This window comes from Natrix helvetica (assembly GCF_964273705.1).
Source record: "Natrix helvetica genome assembly, chromosome: 4".
NCBI classification, from domain to species: domain Eukaryota; kingdom Metazoa; phylum Chordata; class Lepidosauria; order Squamata; family Natricidae; genus Natrix; species Natrix helvetica.
This window is the reverse complement of record NC_138550.1, coordinates 156,537,144-156,555,474: the sequence shown is the minus strand read 5'-3', so window position 1 is coordinate 156,555,474 and position 18,331 is coordinate 156,537,144. Positions and strand designations below refer to the sequence as shown.

Sequence of the window (18,331 nt, the reverse complement as noted above, 5' to 3'; positions counted from 1 at the left end):
AGCTGAGTCAACCTTGAGCCTGGTGGGATTTGAACTGCCAAATTGCAGACAACTGGCAGTCAGCAGAAATAGCCTGCAGTACTGCACTCTAACCACTGTGCCACTGTGCTGAACAGATCACTTGGTGAGGGGCTTTGAAATTAGGCTGAGAAGGTTTGCACACCTCCTCTATCCTGATCCATTTACTGTATATAGGTAAGCTTTCTGTCCATCGTCATATATAGCTATTTAGGTGCATCCAAAGCTACCCCACAAAAAGGGATCCAGCAGCATTAACTAAAATACTGAATTTTGCCTTCCATTTTTCATATGGTACAGGTTGCCCAAGTACTAGGAATATAATAGCTTCGAATGTAATAGATATTATTTTTTTTCTTTATAGAGCGTCAAAGCAGCTGTGACATATTCCTAATCCCTGCGTTGGGAATGTTGTGTAATAGCCTTAATTCAATTTGTTGTGGCAACCGCATTTGCGTAGGCAGTACATATTTGTCTTCTCTTATTCAGGTTCAGAGTACAGGAGAGGGTGAAGCTCAACGGTACTTTGACCACGCTCTTACCCTCAGAAACACTATCCTGTTCCTGAGACACAATAAGGACCTCGTGGCTCAGGTTTCGCAGGCTGAGCAACCCACTAATGGTACAGTGAAAGCATCTGTTTTAGTAGAAAACTGTTATTTTATGTGCTCGGTGCTTGCTTTCTCTTTGGGCAACTCTGTTCCAAATACGTGGTAATATCATTTGGGAGCGGAGAATTGCTGGTGTGGTTTTTCTCCTCTAAAGATTAATTTTTGTGTGGTATTAAAATTGCAGGAGGAGTGGAATAGAATCTAATTAAGGCCAGAAAAGAATTCAAGCACTAAGATATAGAAACAAAATCAACCAGAGATAGACACTGATGTTCTGACCCAGCCTTAGCAAAAAACAGACTCCTTGTCCCGAAAAAACCCTCTGTATTAATCTCCTGTGAATTAATGGCATTCACACATAGAAAAGTCCAGGCAATAATCCTTCAAAGAGGTAACTGCAGTAACAGACCTTATCAGTTCCTTGAGATAATTGGCAGGACAGAGCCAAAGCTATAAATTAAATTCTGACAAGCAGTCTCTGAGGCATGAAACACCATGAGCCAAATCTTCAGAAATCCGAACTTGTTGTCTCCTACAACCACCACTCCCCTTTCCTTCTATTTATTCCCCAGTCAGAAAGGGGCCATTCAGCATCCACGTGTGCCTTGCTTCCCGAGTAGACTCCTTGTCCTCAGTTATTCTCCTCTCCTAACAGCTCTGTGCATACATGCATCTGGATTTTTCCTTCCCCTTTCCCTCTGCCCCTTTCACTTGTATACATGTTCGTTTGCTAGCTGTATTCCAAGTGTCTTTGGCATTGTTAATGTAGGTTTCCCTCTGGATTTACTACGCTGCGAAAGCTTGCTTGGCTTGGATCCTGCCACCTGCAGCAGAGTTTTGAACAAAAACTACACACTGCTTGTCTCCATGGCACCTCTCACCAATGAAATTCGACCTACCAGCAGCTGCACCCCCCAGGTAAGCAAGATCCTTTAAACAAACGCATTTTTTTAATGTCAAGGTCAAGCTAGAAGTACAGCACAACACAATGCTATGTAAATTTTAAAAGTGTTTTGTTTCTCAACTCTTTCAGAGTATCTAATGAAACGGTTGAGAAATAAAACACTTTTAAAATTTACATAGCATTGTGTTGTGCTGTACTTGTAGCTGGACCTTACAATTTTTTTAATGTATTTATTTAAATGCCTATCCTGCCTTTTTTTAAAAAACAAAAATCCCCCATAACTATTCATAGCCATTTATAAAGATCTACAGTGTTTCTATTTTTAACAAACATGCACACTTAAAAAAATCTGATTAGAGCTTCCAATAGAAAAAAATTCAGCCAAGAGATACCAAAAGATCTCTCACAATAAATACCCAGGAATTTACACTTCCTGTGTATTTATTATGAGAGATCTTTTAGTATCTCTTGAGTGGTTTTTTTTTCTTCTTGGAAGCTCTAATCAGATTTGTTTTTAAGTGTTTTTAAAAATGTTTCAAAATGAGCATATTTTCTGTTCTTTAATAGATAATAGTTCCAAAAGTCATTCTGGAAAAAAAACATGTTGGAATATAGGACTATTTCCCACAGTGGAAGAATGGATGTTAAAGATAATGCAGTTGCCAAGAGATGTGAAACTGACAACCAATTTCATTGTATTTAAATACAATGACAATAAAGATTGTACTTACTTTTTTAAACCAAGAAGAATCTTATCTAGTTTTGTTTCTACTTGGAAACCACTTCTGGATTTTTTTTTGCTTTAAATTAGGGAGGAGTGTGAAACTTTGATTTTAGGTGTTTGTGATTAGAATGATTTTGTTGTTATAGAAATCGCTTGAAATGTGTAGAAATGTAAAGCAAAAGCTTAAGGTTGTAACTTTTTTGTATTCTACTGCACTGAGAAAATTTACTTATTTCCTTCCTCCCTCCCTCTCATTTCCTTCCTTCTTCCCTCCCTCCCCCTCCCTGCCATCTCCTTCCTTCCTCCCTCCCTCCCTCCCTCCCATCTCCTTCTTCCCTCTCTCCCTCTTCCCTCGCTGCCACTTCCTTCCTCCCTCCCCCTCCCTCCCATCTCCTTTCTTCTTTTCTCCTCCCTCCCTCTCATCTCTTTCTTCTTTGCCCTTTCTAGCATCTATATTTTTATCTTATAATTAACTTTAAAAAGAAACACATGAAATGGTCTGAGGATCACTGCAAATGCTGATGGCAGTTGCTCTGTTCTTCCTGCTGAGCCCAAATTAACTGCCCTGTCTGCTTCCATTCTGACTTTTCCATCTCTTCACAGCATATTGGGCCAGCTATTCCAGAAGTGAGCTCTGTGTGGTTCAAGCTCTATATTTACCACATAACCGGACAGGGACCTCCATCCCTGTTATTATCTAAAGGCACAAGGCTTCGAAAGCTTCCAGATATATTTCAGGTAGGTGTCCCACACTTTCAGGGTCTGAGAGTCTTCTGAAATTGGGCCTCAACTTCAGAACAACTCAACAACAGTTGCATACTGAGGGAAACTGTAAAAGTTTGAAAGAACTCTGAGCTTGGTTGTTTTCTTGCAGATGTTTCATTCTCCAAACAAGATAAAATCAACAATGCAGCCCTGAGCTACAAGTATTCTCCTTCATTGTAATGGCAAAATTGTTTCCAAATCAACCCCTTTTTGAGTTAAAATTGGGCTCTTTTTAATTCTTGCTTACTCCCTTAAAGGTAAAGGTTCCCTTAGCACATATGTGCTAGTTGTTCATCTCTGTTTCAAAGCCGAAGGGCCAGCGCTGTCCGAAGACATATCCGTGGTCATCTGGCAGGCATGACTAAATGCCAAAGGCGTACGGAACACTGTTACCTTCCCACCAAAGTGGTCCCTATTTTTCTACTTGGATTTTTATGTGCTTTCGAACTGCTAGATTGGCGGAAGCTGGGACAAGTAACGGGAGCTCACTTTGTTACGTGGCGCTAGGGATTCGAACTGCCGATCCTTTTGATCGATAAGCTCAGCGTCTTAGCCACTGAGCCACCACATCCTTCATTATTCCTTTACTTACTCCGTTACTTCTTACCAAAATAACCTGGTGGGAATTCAAAATATTTTGCACCCCTTTGAGAGGGTATTGGTGTTTGAAATCTAGAGGATTTCTAATTCATGGTAGAAGAGAGGTGATTCCAGAGATAAATCAATATAATTAATCTAAGTCATTTATCATTTGGCAAAAGAAGAATGTTGAAAACATTGCGTTTAGAGAACTTTGAAAATGGGTTGAATCAGACTCTTTAGTGGTTTTATTAGATAATATACACTTTTTTATATTTATTGTTACTGCTTTTTAATTAATAAAAAGAAAAAAGGCAAAACACAAAGCTAATAGTGATAAAATATACATTCATTGTTCAAGAATAGAAAAAAAACATCAAAATGTTATATAATAAAATGAAATAATATGTCAAGAAACATAAATGTCATAAACTCCTTGGAGGTAAATGCAATCAGATCTCCAATGAGTGTAGGGGTGGGATACATTTATTTTTCCAGTGCTGCAATTTCAGTTTTTTGACCATGGAGAATCTCTTTACATTGCCCAGTTATCAAATTCCATGTATTAGGTGTGCAGTTCAGGGAAAATATTATCATCTGAGAATTTTAACTTCTGACACACAATCAACTACTTTCTCCCAAAACTTGTTAAGTAGAGGATTATTGTAAAAATGTGTGTTTTAAAGAAGCATGATTCTTATTACATCTCCAATTGCTGTCTTTGACAGTCCTTTTACATCCAAATGTAATGGAGTCCAATACCTTCTAAATATTATTTTTGGTTACATTAGTGATAATTTGAGATCCACTGAAACACTTGCAACAAAAGTTAAGACACTTTCTTGTTTTCTAGAGAATATACCTCTGATTCTTTATATAACATGTGTGTGTGTGTTTTATTGTGTGTGTATGTAAAGTGTGTGTGTGTGTTCTAGCATAACTCTGGAATACCTCCAGTAATTTCAACCAAACTTGGTACACAGATGACTTAGCCTCTGGAGAAAAATACTGTGGGGGTAAGACACCCCTAACACCCCTCGGGGTGTGTGTTCTGTTAAGATACAGCCTGTTGTGCCATAAAATGGCTTCTGCTGTACTGCTGTAAAATGGCTTCTACTGTACAGTGCAGTGGAACTGGTAATGGCGTCCCAGTACTCCACAAGGGGGCTCCCTCTGGTAAGCAGGAAAATTAGAAATTATATTTGTTCTGGAATTTTCCCCCCTATAAATAAATATCCGTGCAACGCCGGGTTATTGGCTAGTTGATAATAGATTAACTACCACCAACAACCCCTTTTCTGTATTATTAAATTAAGCCTATCCACCAAAGATAGTGCCTCCAGCAATTATAAATATAGCATTAACAAATATGTTACTTGAAAAAGTATATTAAATAAATACATATCAGGTTTTGCATATTTTCTCTCCTAACAAACAGAAAAAGATTTAAGCCAGGTGACCAGGCTGAAAAGAAAACCAAGTAAAATTTTAATGGGAAAATGTGCGGGGGCAAATGCAGGCCCTGAATTACACTACTATAGATGTAATATAAATAAATAGATAAATAAATGTCTTGTTAATTGGATCTTAATTTGTCTCTTTGCATTTGATTCCCAGGGCTATGACCGTTTATTAATAACATCTTGGGGTCACGATCCAGGAGTAGTCCCCACTTCGAATGTGCTTACTATGTTGAATGATGCTTTAACCCATTCTGCTGTCCTGATTCAGGTACAAAGACTTATACAAAAATAGACTAAATAACTGAGTTTGATAGATTTTTTTTCTATTTTGGCCAAGGTAGAAGCAGAAATATGAATGGGCAATGGGTGGCTGGTAGACTGTTCATTTAAGTGTAGCTTATTAGAATTCCTGGTCAACATTTATTATCATAGGCTACAAAGGACACCTTCCAGATGTGTTGATTAGACACAAAATACATCCAACTCATCCAATAATAATCACTTCCATAAAATTAAATTTGAAAAATCATCACATTGTTTTTATATGACATGAACCACCAAGAGGTGCTGCATGACCACTTTTGTCTTTATTGGGAATTGTCAGGTGTGTGTAGCTAGATGTTATTCTGTGAGGCTCCACTGGAGTTAAACTCACAACTCTGAGATGACTAGATATAAATCTAATTTTAGGAGCTCTGCGGGTCCTGGTGCTCAGCAGTTGCAGGACAGGATATCTTAGAAGTGCTGGATCTTTAAAATGGCTTAGAGACCAGGATACAGACAAACATTTATTTCATTTGTATAGGTAGTCCTCAACCTACGACCATTCACTTAGTGACCATTGGAAGTTACAATGGCATTGAAAAAAGTGGTTTAGAACCAGTCCTCATAGATGATTATTGCAGCATTCCCATAATCATATGATCAGAAATCGGGGACTTGGCAAATAGCACATTTATGATGGTTGCACTGTCCCAGGGTCATGTGATCACCATCTGTGACTTTCCTAGCCAGCTTCCAGCAAGCAAAGTCAACTGGGGGAGCCAGATTCACTTAACGAATGTGGGGATTCACTTAACCACAACAGCAAAAGAGGGTGCAAAATTGGACTCAACTCACTCAGCAACCGCCTCGCTTAATGATGGAACGTCCAGTCCCAACTGGGGTCATAATTCGAGGATTATCTGTTTTTCTTTTTTATTATTATTATATATATATTTTTGGTTTTACATTTAAAACAATGCAATACCGTGGAGTCGGAGTGACCATACATTCACATTATGTACAGCTAATTTCAACCATTAACAATTAATCTACTTAATACATTGTCTGTCCTTCTGTTCAATCACAATATATACATTTGTTCCAGTCTTGTCATCTTGTCTTATACTAATCATAAAATCTATTCCATGCCTCAAAATATTCTGATCCCCCTTTATTTTTAAGTTCAAGAGTGAGCCTATCTGCTTCTGCACAGGCCAACACTTTTCTGATTATATCTAGCTCTGATGGTGTATTTTCTTTTTTCCAATACTGTGCATAGGTTATGCGCACTGCAGTTAGTATATGTATAATTAAATAAAGTGTATCTTTCTTAAACCCCTCCGGTATTATGCCTAGGAGAAAGGTTTCTGGTTTAAACATAATTTGTTCTCCCACCATTTGTTCTAACCATGATTGAATCATTTTCCAATATTTTTTTTGCCTCATTGCACATCCACCACATATGATAGAAAGTGCCTGGTGTTTTTTTACACTTCCAACAATTTGGGGCCAGATTTTTGAACATTTTGGAAAGCCGTGCTGGAGGGAGATGCCATCTGTAGAACATCTTATAAAGATTTTCTTTATACGCCGTAGCCAATGTTAGTTTCTGATTAAGTATCCAAAGTTTTTCCCACTTAGCCAATTCCACATTGTAACCGAAATTTTTCGCCCAGGCGACCATGGTTTCTTTGACATGAGGATTATCTGTTTTTCTAAGATGTCCTGGAGCAGGGGTGTCAAACTCAATTTCATTGAAGGCCCCATCAGGGTTATGTTTGACCTCGGGGGGGGGGGGCATGGCCAGCTTCACATCACTCATGTCAGGGGCGCCTGTGGTGGCCCAAGCGCTCTGCCAGCGAAAACAGGCTTCCGAGCTCTGTTTTTGGATACGACAGCTTCCTGCAACCCTCTGCCAGTGAAAACAGAGCTTGAGAGGGCCGCCCACAGCCCTCCCGAGCGTCATTTTCCACTGTGACGGCCTCCTGCAACCCTCTGCCTGCAGACCTCTCGAACTCTGTTTTCACTGGCAGAAGCACCGCAGGCCAGTCCTTTGCTGTTTCCAGGACAACCCCACGGGCCAGGACTAAGCATCCCGCAAGCCGGATCCGGCTCCCAGGCCTTGAGTTTGACATCCCTGTCCTAGACATTCCTATCCTACCTGTATTTTATACTAACAACCACTGTCAGCTCCGGCCAGCTCAGAGGCCTGGAGCTGCCATTCAGGGGAGAAGACTGAGCCAGCTGCCAAGACTCACCATCCCACCTATACAAGTGAAGAAACGCCTGCTAACAATCCATGATTAATTGCCGGGTGGTTTCGCTCTGGGTCACGAGGTGATGGGTGTGCACACGTGCGGGGTGCAGCTTATCTTAATTACCAATGTAGCTATAAAAGGTGGTGGGAAGCACCGGGTGGCAGCTCTGACAATTTTGTCATTGCCTTAGTGCTTTGTTGGTCAGTTCGTGCCGAAGGAAGAATACAAACTTCATTTACAAACCGTTTCTGTGTTTGGCTGGTTTCATTAACCCTTCGGAACCTGACACCACTTTGTAAAATAGCGCTGAGAGAGAGAGTGACAGGCCCAAGGTTCTTTGTGTAATTTATGGGCACAGAGAGAGTTGTCCCTGGACCTCTCCAGTCATAACCCAACAACTCTTACCAATATTCCAAAATCGTAGAGCGATGGAGAACGCAGAACCGAAAGTTGTCAGAAGGCTGCCAATTTTTTACCTTACTGTACTGTACCTCTTGGCATTTAGGGACACGGCATACGTGGCATGGGGGAAACAATCCATATTCCATTTCCACTTGATGAAGCAGAACAGCAAGGAGGTACGGTGGATTTATTTATTTATTAATAGTTCATACGTCATAAAATCAAGACAGAATTTTATTCCTGTCACTTCCCGCTTCATGTTTCTAGGAAGCAGCCTTAGACTTCAAGTCTAGAGACTCCTGCAAAGTCTTGTATCCTGAGAGGAAAGTTTGCTCACCATCAGTAATCGGGTTTTTTTATTATTAAAAGTTTTGACTGCACATTTTCTTTCCCTATGAAAACACTGTAAACTGAACAAAACAAAAACAGAAATCCCAAATGTGAAAAGACACTGTGAGCATATCAAATCCCAAACTTGGACATTATATCAACATTCAGTAATTCTCCAAATCTTCTTTATATTCTTCCTGTTATCGGTGGTGGTTTAATTTAATAAATTGATTTAATATACTCTTTTGGGGGTGGGGTTATGTCTAGATTTTTCCCGTCTCAACATGGGAGTCCATAAAGCACTGAAGATGTTGAGGGAAAAGATGGACCTGCAGCACTTCTGCGGCTACCTCACTATGTTGAACCCTTTCAGTCACCCTGTGAAGAGGAAGCTGAGCGATGCATCTGAGGAAAAAGGTTGGTCCTGGTAGTGGTGGGATTTAAAATGTTTTACTACCGGTTCTGTGGATGTGGCATGGCTTGGTGGGCATGGCAGGGAAAGGTTACTGCAAAATCCCCATTCTCTCCTCACCCCACTAACCTGCTTTCCAGCTCCATTTTCCCATTCAGGACAACAAAAGAAGATCAGTTGGGGGGAGGCAGGGCTGACGTAGTGACGATACGATGTGCCATCTTGAAGCTCCAAGATCGCCGTCGATATCTCTGCCGCTGGACGGTCCTTTTGGACCTAAACCGGCCTGCAGAGACGGTGATAGAGAAGGGCACATCCTGCTGATCCCAGGGACATCACAAAGTCCCTGGTAGATCCAGGAGAAGCCCTTTTTCCGGCGACAGAGAAACAGCCATTAAAACTGCTGAAAGTTGGGACAGCTCCAGAACGGAAGGAAAGCTGGAGAGAAAGTGTGAAGAGAACACCCAAAAAGATCAAAAGTAAAGTTAAAATTGAAGACAGAAGAGGTTAAGCGACAAGATTAAGTTTGAGTCAACTTAGTTTTCGCTGGCAGAGGTTTCCAGGGCGGTCCTTACGGGCCAGATCTAAGCACCCCACTGGCTGGGTGTGGCTCACCGGCCTTGAGTTTGACACCCCTCTTTTAACAATTCAATCGTGTCCAACTCTTGCCAGCTTTATAGGCAAGTGCTCTCCATGCTAAGCGGTCAAGCACAGCATCTTTCAGTTGTTGGATGCCCATTTTCGAGGAAACAAGGTATATATGTATAATTTGAAGTATTGATTTTCCTCTTCAGGTGAGCCAGAGCTTGCCCTGGGCTCAGATGTAAACGGAAGCACAGAGTCCTTTGAAATGGTCATTGAAGAGCCTTACGTAGTAGATCCTGCTGCTAAACAAAGCCCAGAAGGTAACCTTATGGAAATGGAGAAGATTGTATTATTAGGACATGGAGAACCTTAAATGGCATGACACCGAGGTCTTCAAACTTGACAACTTTAAGACTTGTGGACTTCAACACCCAGAATTCTGGGAGTTGAAGTCCACTAGTCTTAAAGTTGCCAAGTTTGCGGACCCCTGCATTAACACTGTAGTTCATGATGTTCTCTGCAATCTGTGGGTAACTCATAACAGTGGCCCCCAACTTCTGGGGAACCAGGGACCAGTTCCGTGGAGAGAGGCTTTTCCATGGACCACAAAGAGGGTGTGGTTTTTGCATGTTGCCTACATCCCACAGATGGGACTTCGCTTGTTTGCACAACTTGGTTGCTCGCATGCCGCAGACCGTTGCCAGACCAGGAATTGGGGACCCCGACCTATAACAAGAAGCAGAAGTTCCAGTCGTAGATTTGTTGGGCTTTGTGGTAGAACAACTGGCAGAAGGAGAAAGGGCTACATTGAACAATTAGTCCTCGACTTACAACAGCTCTTTTAGTGAACCATTCAAAGTCACCAAACGGCACTGAAAAAAATTATTTAGGATTGTTTTTCACACTTACGACTTTTGCAGCATCCCCATGATCATGTGATCAAAATTGAGACACCTGGCAACTGACTCGTACTTATGACGGTTCAGCATCCCAGGGGTCCTGTGATCCCCTTTTGCGACCTTCTTACAAGCGAAATCAACGGGAAAGCAGAGTCACTTAATAACCTTGCTACTAATTTAACAGCCGCAGTGATTCATTTAACAACTGTGGCAAGAAAGGTCATTGAATGGGCCAAAACGAATGTCTCCGTTAGCCACAGAAATGTTGGCCTCGACTGGGGTCGTAAGTCGAGGACTGCCTCCCTAACAAAAAAGTGCAGAGGATAAATTATTTTTATTGTCTACGGTGAATTTTCTGAAAGCAGAGAGTGTATTATAAATCTGCTTTGAAGGGTGATTCCCAGATGCTGGTTTGGGGGGGGGGGGGGGAATCAGAAAATGCGTTCGTTTTCAGATTTGCTCAGTTGCACTAATGGTTGGGCTGATGGTTATGGATGAACCATCAACCAGAAGAAAAATAGACAAGGATCTTGACTGCTGTTTTTCCACTGTTTGTTCATTTGAGTGGAGTTTATTGCTTGGCCTAAGCACTTCAACCTCTTGAAGGTACAGGTAGTCCTCGACGTACGACCACAATTGAGCCCAACATTTTTATGTGGCTCAGCGAGAAATTTGTCAAGTGAGTTTTGCCCCATTTTACGACTTCTCTTACCACATTTGTTAAGTGAATCACCACAGTTATTAAATTAGTGAAATGGTATAGGGTTTCTTGCCTATGTAGGGGGTTGGACTAGAAGACCTCCAAGATCCCTTCCAACTCTGCTATTGTATTGTATTATTGTATAGTAACCCGATTGTTAAGTGAATCTGGTTTCCCCATTGACTTCGCTTGTCAGAGGTTTTGCAAAAGGGGATCCCATGACTCCCAGGAACACTGCAACCGTCGTAAATGTGAATCGGTTGTCAAGCATCCGAATGTAAATCACGTGACCACGGGGATGCTGCGACGGTCATAGGTCTGAAAAATGGTCATAAGTCCCTTTTTTCAGTGTAACTTTGAATGGCCACTAAGTGAACTGTCGTAAGTCAAGGACTACTTGTACAAGAGGAAGAGATCATCATTGCATTATTATTATTATTATTATTATTATTATTATTATTATTATTATTATTATTATTATTACTACTGTTGTGCAGTCATCATTCATTAGCCTCAGTGGCGCAGTGGTTAGAGTGCAGTACTGCAGGCTACTTCTGCTGACTGCCTGCAATTTGGCAGTTCAAATCCCACCAGGCTCAAGGCTGAGTCAGCCTTCCATCCTTCTGAGGTGGGTAAAATGAAGTCTCAAATTGTCGGGGGCAATAGGCTGACTCTGTAAAACTGTTTAGAGACGGCTGTAAAGTGGAATATAAGTCATTACTAACAATGTAATTTGTGAAGGTTTCCTAAATTCACAAAGGTGTTTAAAAAGTCATAACAATTGGCAGCTGAAGTCCCTTCCACTTTGCCCTTCCTTGGTATCTTTCCAGTCCCTACCACAGAACTGGAGTGGGTTCCCTTGGAACTGAGCTTTGGAATCCCACTGTTCAGCTCGGACCTCAACCGAAAAGTCTGTCGAAAGATCGCCAGCCATGGATTATGCAGCAGAGACAGGTGAGGCTTTTGTTGGATGATGCCGAAGAAAAAAGAAAGCGAAAAAGAAAGTGTACACAGTTATCAGATGCTGCACATGACCCTGTCGCTTTTTCTGTTGTCTTTTTGGCAGCCTTCAAAAACTGTTACATTCCAGCAGAAAACTTTCCCTGCAGGTCCTTAGTTTTGTTCATTCATTCCAGGTAAATGCACTAAGAACATATTCATTTATTTGTTTATTTACATGCTGATCAACTCCCAGCCACTCTGGGCAGTTTACACATTTCTGTCAGGATTCGCATCTGGGCCGATGGGGAGTCTTTGTCGGGAGCCAAAATGGGAGCATGTATCTCATGATCTTTTGACTCGAGATTCCCAGTCATCCAGGTTGTCCCAAAGGTCCTTTTTTTCAAGAGGCAACTGGACTTTTCTTGTTTTTCTTTGAAGGTCTTTCGCTTCTCATCCAAGAAGCTTCTTTTAGCTCTGACTGGAGGGCGGGGAATGGAAGGACTGATGCTCCTTGCAGACAGCTGGTCATTTGCATTCTTTTAGAGAATTGTTGAGGCCACCTGGACGTTTATCTGTGCGCTCAAGATTACCTGAGTGCTGCAAGTGGGTGTGGAGCTTTCTTAGAACTGCTGAAAGGACTGTGTTGTAGACTGGAGACAGATGGCGTCTCCCCCTCTGTCAAAGAGGCCATCTGTGTCAATTTTGAACAGCCCCCTCTCAACAGGGGGAAACATATGGCATACAACCAGGGGTGGGATTCAGCCAGTTCGGACTGGTTCGGAGGAACCAGATGCTAATTTTTCATCTGGTTCGCCAAGCCAGTAGTTGCAAGGACTGGCCCACCCCTCCCCGCCCATCCCAGGAGTTTCCACGCAGTCCATTTTGTATGCTAGGTAAGCAGGGCCAGGACGGAGGCTCTGGGAGGGCAAAAAACTTTCCAGCCTCTAAAAGGCCTCCGGAGCCCAGGGGAGGGCGGAAACCACCCCTCTCGCCATGGTGCAGGAGGCTGAGTAAGCCACACCCACCATGGCCACGCCCACCCAGCAACCTGGCAGAGGACCGGTTGCTAAAATTTTTGAATCCGACTCCTGCATACAGCAGTCATCAAATGAATGGTTGTAAAATGAGGATCACCTGTAGTAAAAGCAAAATAGGAATCCTATTGAACCCCGTGCCCCTTCTTCTCATTTAGGAAAACATTTCAACCATGGAGTTGCTTTCAGAGGCCAGTTTTTCTTCTTCTGCGTCAAGTTTACTTTCTCCTCTAACTTCTGCCGACGCTGGGGTCCCGCTGCCTGCCAAGAATCTCGTGTTTAAGGATGGCGTGTTATCGGAATGGAGTGGACATTCTCCTTCCTCGGTCCTAATTGCAGCCATGCCTCCAGAACACGTAAAGTAGTGCAGCCTTCACAACTTGCCTTTGGACTCCTGGTAACCAACTGCATTCAACTCACAGTGCCAATCTTCTGAAACTTGTGATGCCGTCACAACACGTTCCCTGCAGTGAAGGTGTTAATAAAGGGTGTGATGTTACATTTCAATGGGGGGGAGGGGGGGAGGAAGAAGAAGCATTTGGTCTCCCAGTTCCTTGCATGTTCTGCCATAACGAAAAAGCTTTTGTTCATCGTTGGCCTGTCTCTTTATCTCAAGACAATCGATCTTTCATTATTATTTTTTAACAGACCGTCCCCTTCCGAAGCTTTCTGATCATTGATTGAATTTCTACGCTGTCGCAAGGGATAATAGCAATTTTATATATATATATATTAGTAATGCTGACCTTAAATTTGCCTGGTTCTTTTGTATTACAATAATACCTAAACAGTTAAAACAGTTTTTGATGTTAGAAAGGCACAAATTATACTCAAATAATGCTCCATGTCTGTGTCGGTGATTCTGGCAACGCTCTTGAGGACTAGCAGTACGAGGGACTGTTGCCAACCTAGTCTAATTTAACTACCTGGTTAAAAACAACGGTTGGAAGATTTTGGCACCGAAACATTGATGCTATTTTTTACTGGGTTTTAATCTGAAATTTTGTAAACATCTGCCGATGCCTCATGGGAAAACATTAAGAGATTTGATTTAATATTCTCCTTTCTAACTAAAAAAAATCTGCTCGCCCCACGGGCATGTCATTGTAGAGTTAGCTATGCAAAAGTTTTACATGTAATCTATAAGTCCTCCTTTTGTGCGAATTCATTGTCCTGTGTGGAATTTGTCTTTGGAAAGCACCAACAAGCATCCCAAAAGCTGAACCTGGAAAATTTGATTCTGTTCCCTTGGGTTTCCAAGCACACTTCTTCGGGCAGCTTGCGGGCGGGAGAACAGGAACTTAGGTGAAAAATCTGACTTGGTGAATATAGGCGACAAGCTTTTTTTGACTGTGGACACGGTCCACAAAACGTACCAACGGTGTTCCGTGTTCTTGAAGGCGTCATAGGAAAGCTTTCAGTCAATTCTGTTCAGGGGTAACCGAGACTCTGAAGGAAAAGGCCACCCTCAAGAAAACATTTACCTACCGTGTAGGAATAGGCAGATAAAGGGAGATACTCGGACTATAAGCAAGGTATTAAAAAGGAAGGCAAGTCCGGTTTAGAATGGGGAAGCTTTGAGGATAACCCTCCAGGGAATTTCCTAATGTTCCCGAACAAACTGTCGTACAGGTTGCCTTTCTCTACGGTTTTCACTCGTTTCAGAGGAATAGATGGAGGGGGGTGTTTTAGTGGATAGCCACTACAGTTGAGGTGCTTTGTTCACTATTTAAAAGGTTAATGGAAATGATTCGTGCTGGAGTCTTTCTAGAATATATCAGTGTTCCCTTCCTAGAAGGGCAAGAGAAAACGTGCACAGTGTTGTTTAATAATTAGTTCAGTAGGGTCGGTAACACATTCTGTAAATGCAGTTCTGCTCGGTTCAGGATCTTCTCGGCGGTTGCCGAGTCTTAAAAAACGCAGCTGTAAGAAGTTAGGAATTGGAATTGTTTCCTAAAATCATTGTGGCCTAAAAGTTGAACGATCCCAGGACTTTGCGGGAAGCTTGGCTGGTTTCTTTAACTGGATTTTTTCTTTCTTTCTTTTTAATGCAAATCAGCTGGCTTGAATGGTGAAAATGTTTGAGGGACCAAGAATTTAGAGAGCACTTATTTGACATTCCAGGAGGATATAGCAGGAAATGTTTTTTTGTTTTTTTTAAAGGATTTGCTGTCCATATTTTAAAAATTAGAACTTAGGTCGTTGGATATTGTTTCATTTTCTTTCCTTCCCTCCCTCCCTCGCACAGATACACACACACACCACGTAATCCCCTTCCATTTCTATCCACCAATTCTGATTCTATTCTTCTGAAGAGCAAGCATACACAAAATTTGTATAAAGAGCCCTATTTTTATCAACTTTTCTCTCATTTGTCAGCATTTTACACCTTCCTTTCCCTCTTTATATTAGGATGGACCTTTAAGATTATAGTTAACACGCAGCTTCACCTAAAAATGTAATTTATCATCCACCATGTTAGTACTTCAAATGCCACAGCTGTTACTTAAGAGCCTTATAATAGAGAAGGAAAAAAGATAGGAAGAGGGTAAATATGAAGATTGATTATAGTTCAGAAGCCAGTTATTGGCCAGTTATGTTGGGAAGCCAAATTATTTAGGAAGCAGGCCCCATTTCTGGGCATAAACATCAGCTTATGATGTTGAAATCTTCAGGCTGAAGGCCCTCTCATGGAGATAATGAAGATATCTTCTGGGTTCCTTACAGATTCGATTACAACCATCCCAATTGTGGGTTACGACCAGTATGCCCCGGTACGGGCGTACTGCTGCCTGCCGGGAGCACCAGGTACCGTTCCGGTACGGTGCCCTGGTAGCCCCACCCGCCCGTCCACTCTCCTTACCTGTATTTGACCAAACCGGGCCATTTACGCATGCACACGGAACGTACAGCACCTGCGTGATGCTCCGCTGAACAGCTGAAGCGTCGGCGGTGGGTACACATGCGCGCGTGCATGTGGTGGACGCCCGACCCCGTTGCAGCATACCGGTTGCAACGGAATCCGGAACCCACCACTGAACCTTCCCTAGTGACTTGCCCACTCTGAATTTCCCTCCTTAAAGGCTCCTGTGACCCTATTTGCCACCCTAAAAGACAGCTGCTTTCGGTTTCAATATACAGTTACAATGTGAAGAAGTGAGGGGTCTTGGGTCCTCTCTGAGCCTGCTTGTTTTCTTGCGGACGTTTCATTATCCAAACCAGGTAACTGATGCTGTTACACAGTTGGGTAATGAAATGTCTGCAAGAAAACCAGCAAGCTCAGAGAACACCAAGGACCCTTCATTTCAACCCTGAACTACCAATAATTCTCTTTTAAGGTGTAGAAGATTCAGTTTCCCCCAACACACACTCCCCACGTTACGACAAAATTCTGGCGTTTTCCCACACCCTGTATATATGTTTGTATATTGACAACCTAGTGGATTTCCCACATGTTGGAATTTTCTCAGGGGTGGGACAGGAATGACAGCTCTGTGGTCATTTTGTTTTTCTGAAATGTAGGATGAAAATTCAGTACCTAGAAATTCAGCAGAAAATCCTCAAATTTCAGAGCTATTCAAGAGATGGACTCCCATCTCTCCTTGATTCAGGCTTCTTCTTTGATTCCCAGATGTCAGATAATGCATTCCCTAATTATTATTTTTTTAAAGTCTTATAACTAACCTTAAAGCTTCCATAAAACTACTGGTAGGCCAGGTATCTTTTTGGATGCAGTTATGCAAGGCGTGAGAATCCAGAAAGGTAACATTTAAACTAGATATGAAGGAGGTGCTGAATGGTGAACAATTATAAGGGGTCCTGGATGGGTTATTCTAAACCAGGCCTTTGCTTCACTGACAAACACCCCCTTCTATAACAGAAAACAGAGATATACAAAGCAGAGCCTTAATTTGTCATTTTGTGTGTGTACTTTTTTAAATATGTGCTTATGCTATATTTTAGGGTTTTTTGGGAACGGTGATTTAAATATACTGTGAACAAAGGCAAAAATTTAACATCTGTGGAATCCATTCATTTTTTTTTAATATCTGTTTTTTTCCCCCAGCAGCTTTTACTCATCCAGAATCAAGTTAGTAATATTTTAAGCCATAACATTTCATGGTTTGTCTTTGTGTGCTTCATTATTAAGATGTAATCTGCTTTTTGAATTTAGAGTAAACGAGGCATCCAGAAATAATATTTTTATTGGACTTGCTCTGTGAGTTTCTAAAACTCAGAATGTGTTTTATTTCTATGGTTCTTTTTTTTTATACCCCAACTCCTCTTCTCTCAGCTACCTAATCATCTAAATCAGGGGTGTCCAAACTTGGGAACTTTAAGACTTGTGGACTTCAACTCCCAAAATTCCCCAGCCAGCATGGCTGGCTGGGGAATTCTGGGAGTTGAAGTCCACAAGTCTTAAAGTTCCCAAGTTTGGACACCCCTGATCTAAATTGTCCCTTTCGATACTCCTGTTACTTTTCTTTGCATTTCCTCACTGTTTTTAATGCTGCTTGTATTTTGGAAGGTTTTAAAACACGGGACAGTAACAACCAATGAAACAATCCAGTTTCTTTCTTCCTAACCCAATTTTGACCATATACAGTGAAATGTACAAATGCTGGAATTCAGCTAACTTATTGGAACATGTAACATAAATGTTTACAAATAAAATTGTGTTGCTAGTCTGGAACTTTTGCGGATGCCTTATTCCAAAGTTCGAGCATTTTGACGGTCGATGAATTTACACGTAGAAGTAGTCTTCAACTCACAACCATTCATTTAGTGATCATTTGAAGTTACAAAGGCACTGAAAAAAGTGACACACCTGTTTTTCACATTTACGACTATTGCAGCGTCCTCCCCCCCCCAATGGTCACGGGATCGAAATTCAGATGCCCGGCATGTATTTATGACGGTTGCATAACAATAATCTTGTCTGTGACCTTCTGACAAGCAAAGTCAGTGGGGAAGCCAGATTCACTTAACAGTTGTGTTACTGACTTAACGACTGCAGTGATTCACTTAACAACAGTGCAAAGGAAAGTGGTAAAAGGGAATAAAACTCAATTTCCCATCTTGCTTAGCAACAGAAAATTTGGGCTGGATTATGGTGGTAAGTCAAAGGTTAGCTGTATGTCTAGTTCCTGTATATTACCAAACAGCTAATCTAATGCTTACCAGAGATAGGGTTTTTTCACGTATGACAGGGATGTCAAACTTGATTGTGTTTGACCTCGGAGGGGGAGCATAGGGGGGCATGGCCAGCTCAACGTCACGGGTCGAGGGCGCCTGTGGTGGCCCAAGTGCTCTGCCAGGAAAAACAGGCTCCCGAGTTCCATTTGTGACTGCAATGGCCTCCTGCAGCCTTCTCTCAGCGAAAATTGAGCTCGCAGAGGGGGGGGGCTGCAGCCCTCGCAAGCTCCGTTTTCAGCTGGAAC

General features: G+C 41.9%; 1 protein-coding gene across 1 annotated transcript in view; it reads left to right on the top strand.

Moving 5' to 3' along the window:
- FAM91A1 (family with sequence similarity 91 member A1) overlaps positions 1–17,583 on the top strand; it is a 42,031-nt gene extending 24,448 nt beyond the window's left edge. The window contains exons 15-24 of the mRNA XM_081951742.1: positions 508–640; positions 1,399–1,547; positions 2,861–2,995; positions 5,219–5,332; positions 8,092–8,164; positions 8,586–8,735; positions 9,525–9,635; positions 11,745–11,868; positions 11,981–12,050; positions 13,049–17,583. Of these exons, the coding sequence (XP_081807868.1) occupies positions 508–640; positions 1,399–1,547; positions 2,861–2,995; positions 5,219–5,332; positions 8,092–8,164; positions 8,586–8,735; positions 9,525–9,635; positions 11,745–11,868; positions 11,981–12,050; positions 13,049–13,255 (1,266 nt within the window). The 3' untranslated portion in view covers positions 13,256–17,583. The remainder of the gene's footprint in view (positions 1–507; positions 641–1,398; positions 1,548–2,860; positions 2,996–5,218; positions 5,333–8,091; positions 8,165–8,585; positions 8,736–9,524; positions 9,636–11,744; positions 11,869–11,980; positions 12,051–13,048) is intronic.
- The last annotated feature ends 748 nt before the right edge of the window (positions 17,584–18,331 follow it).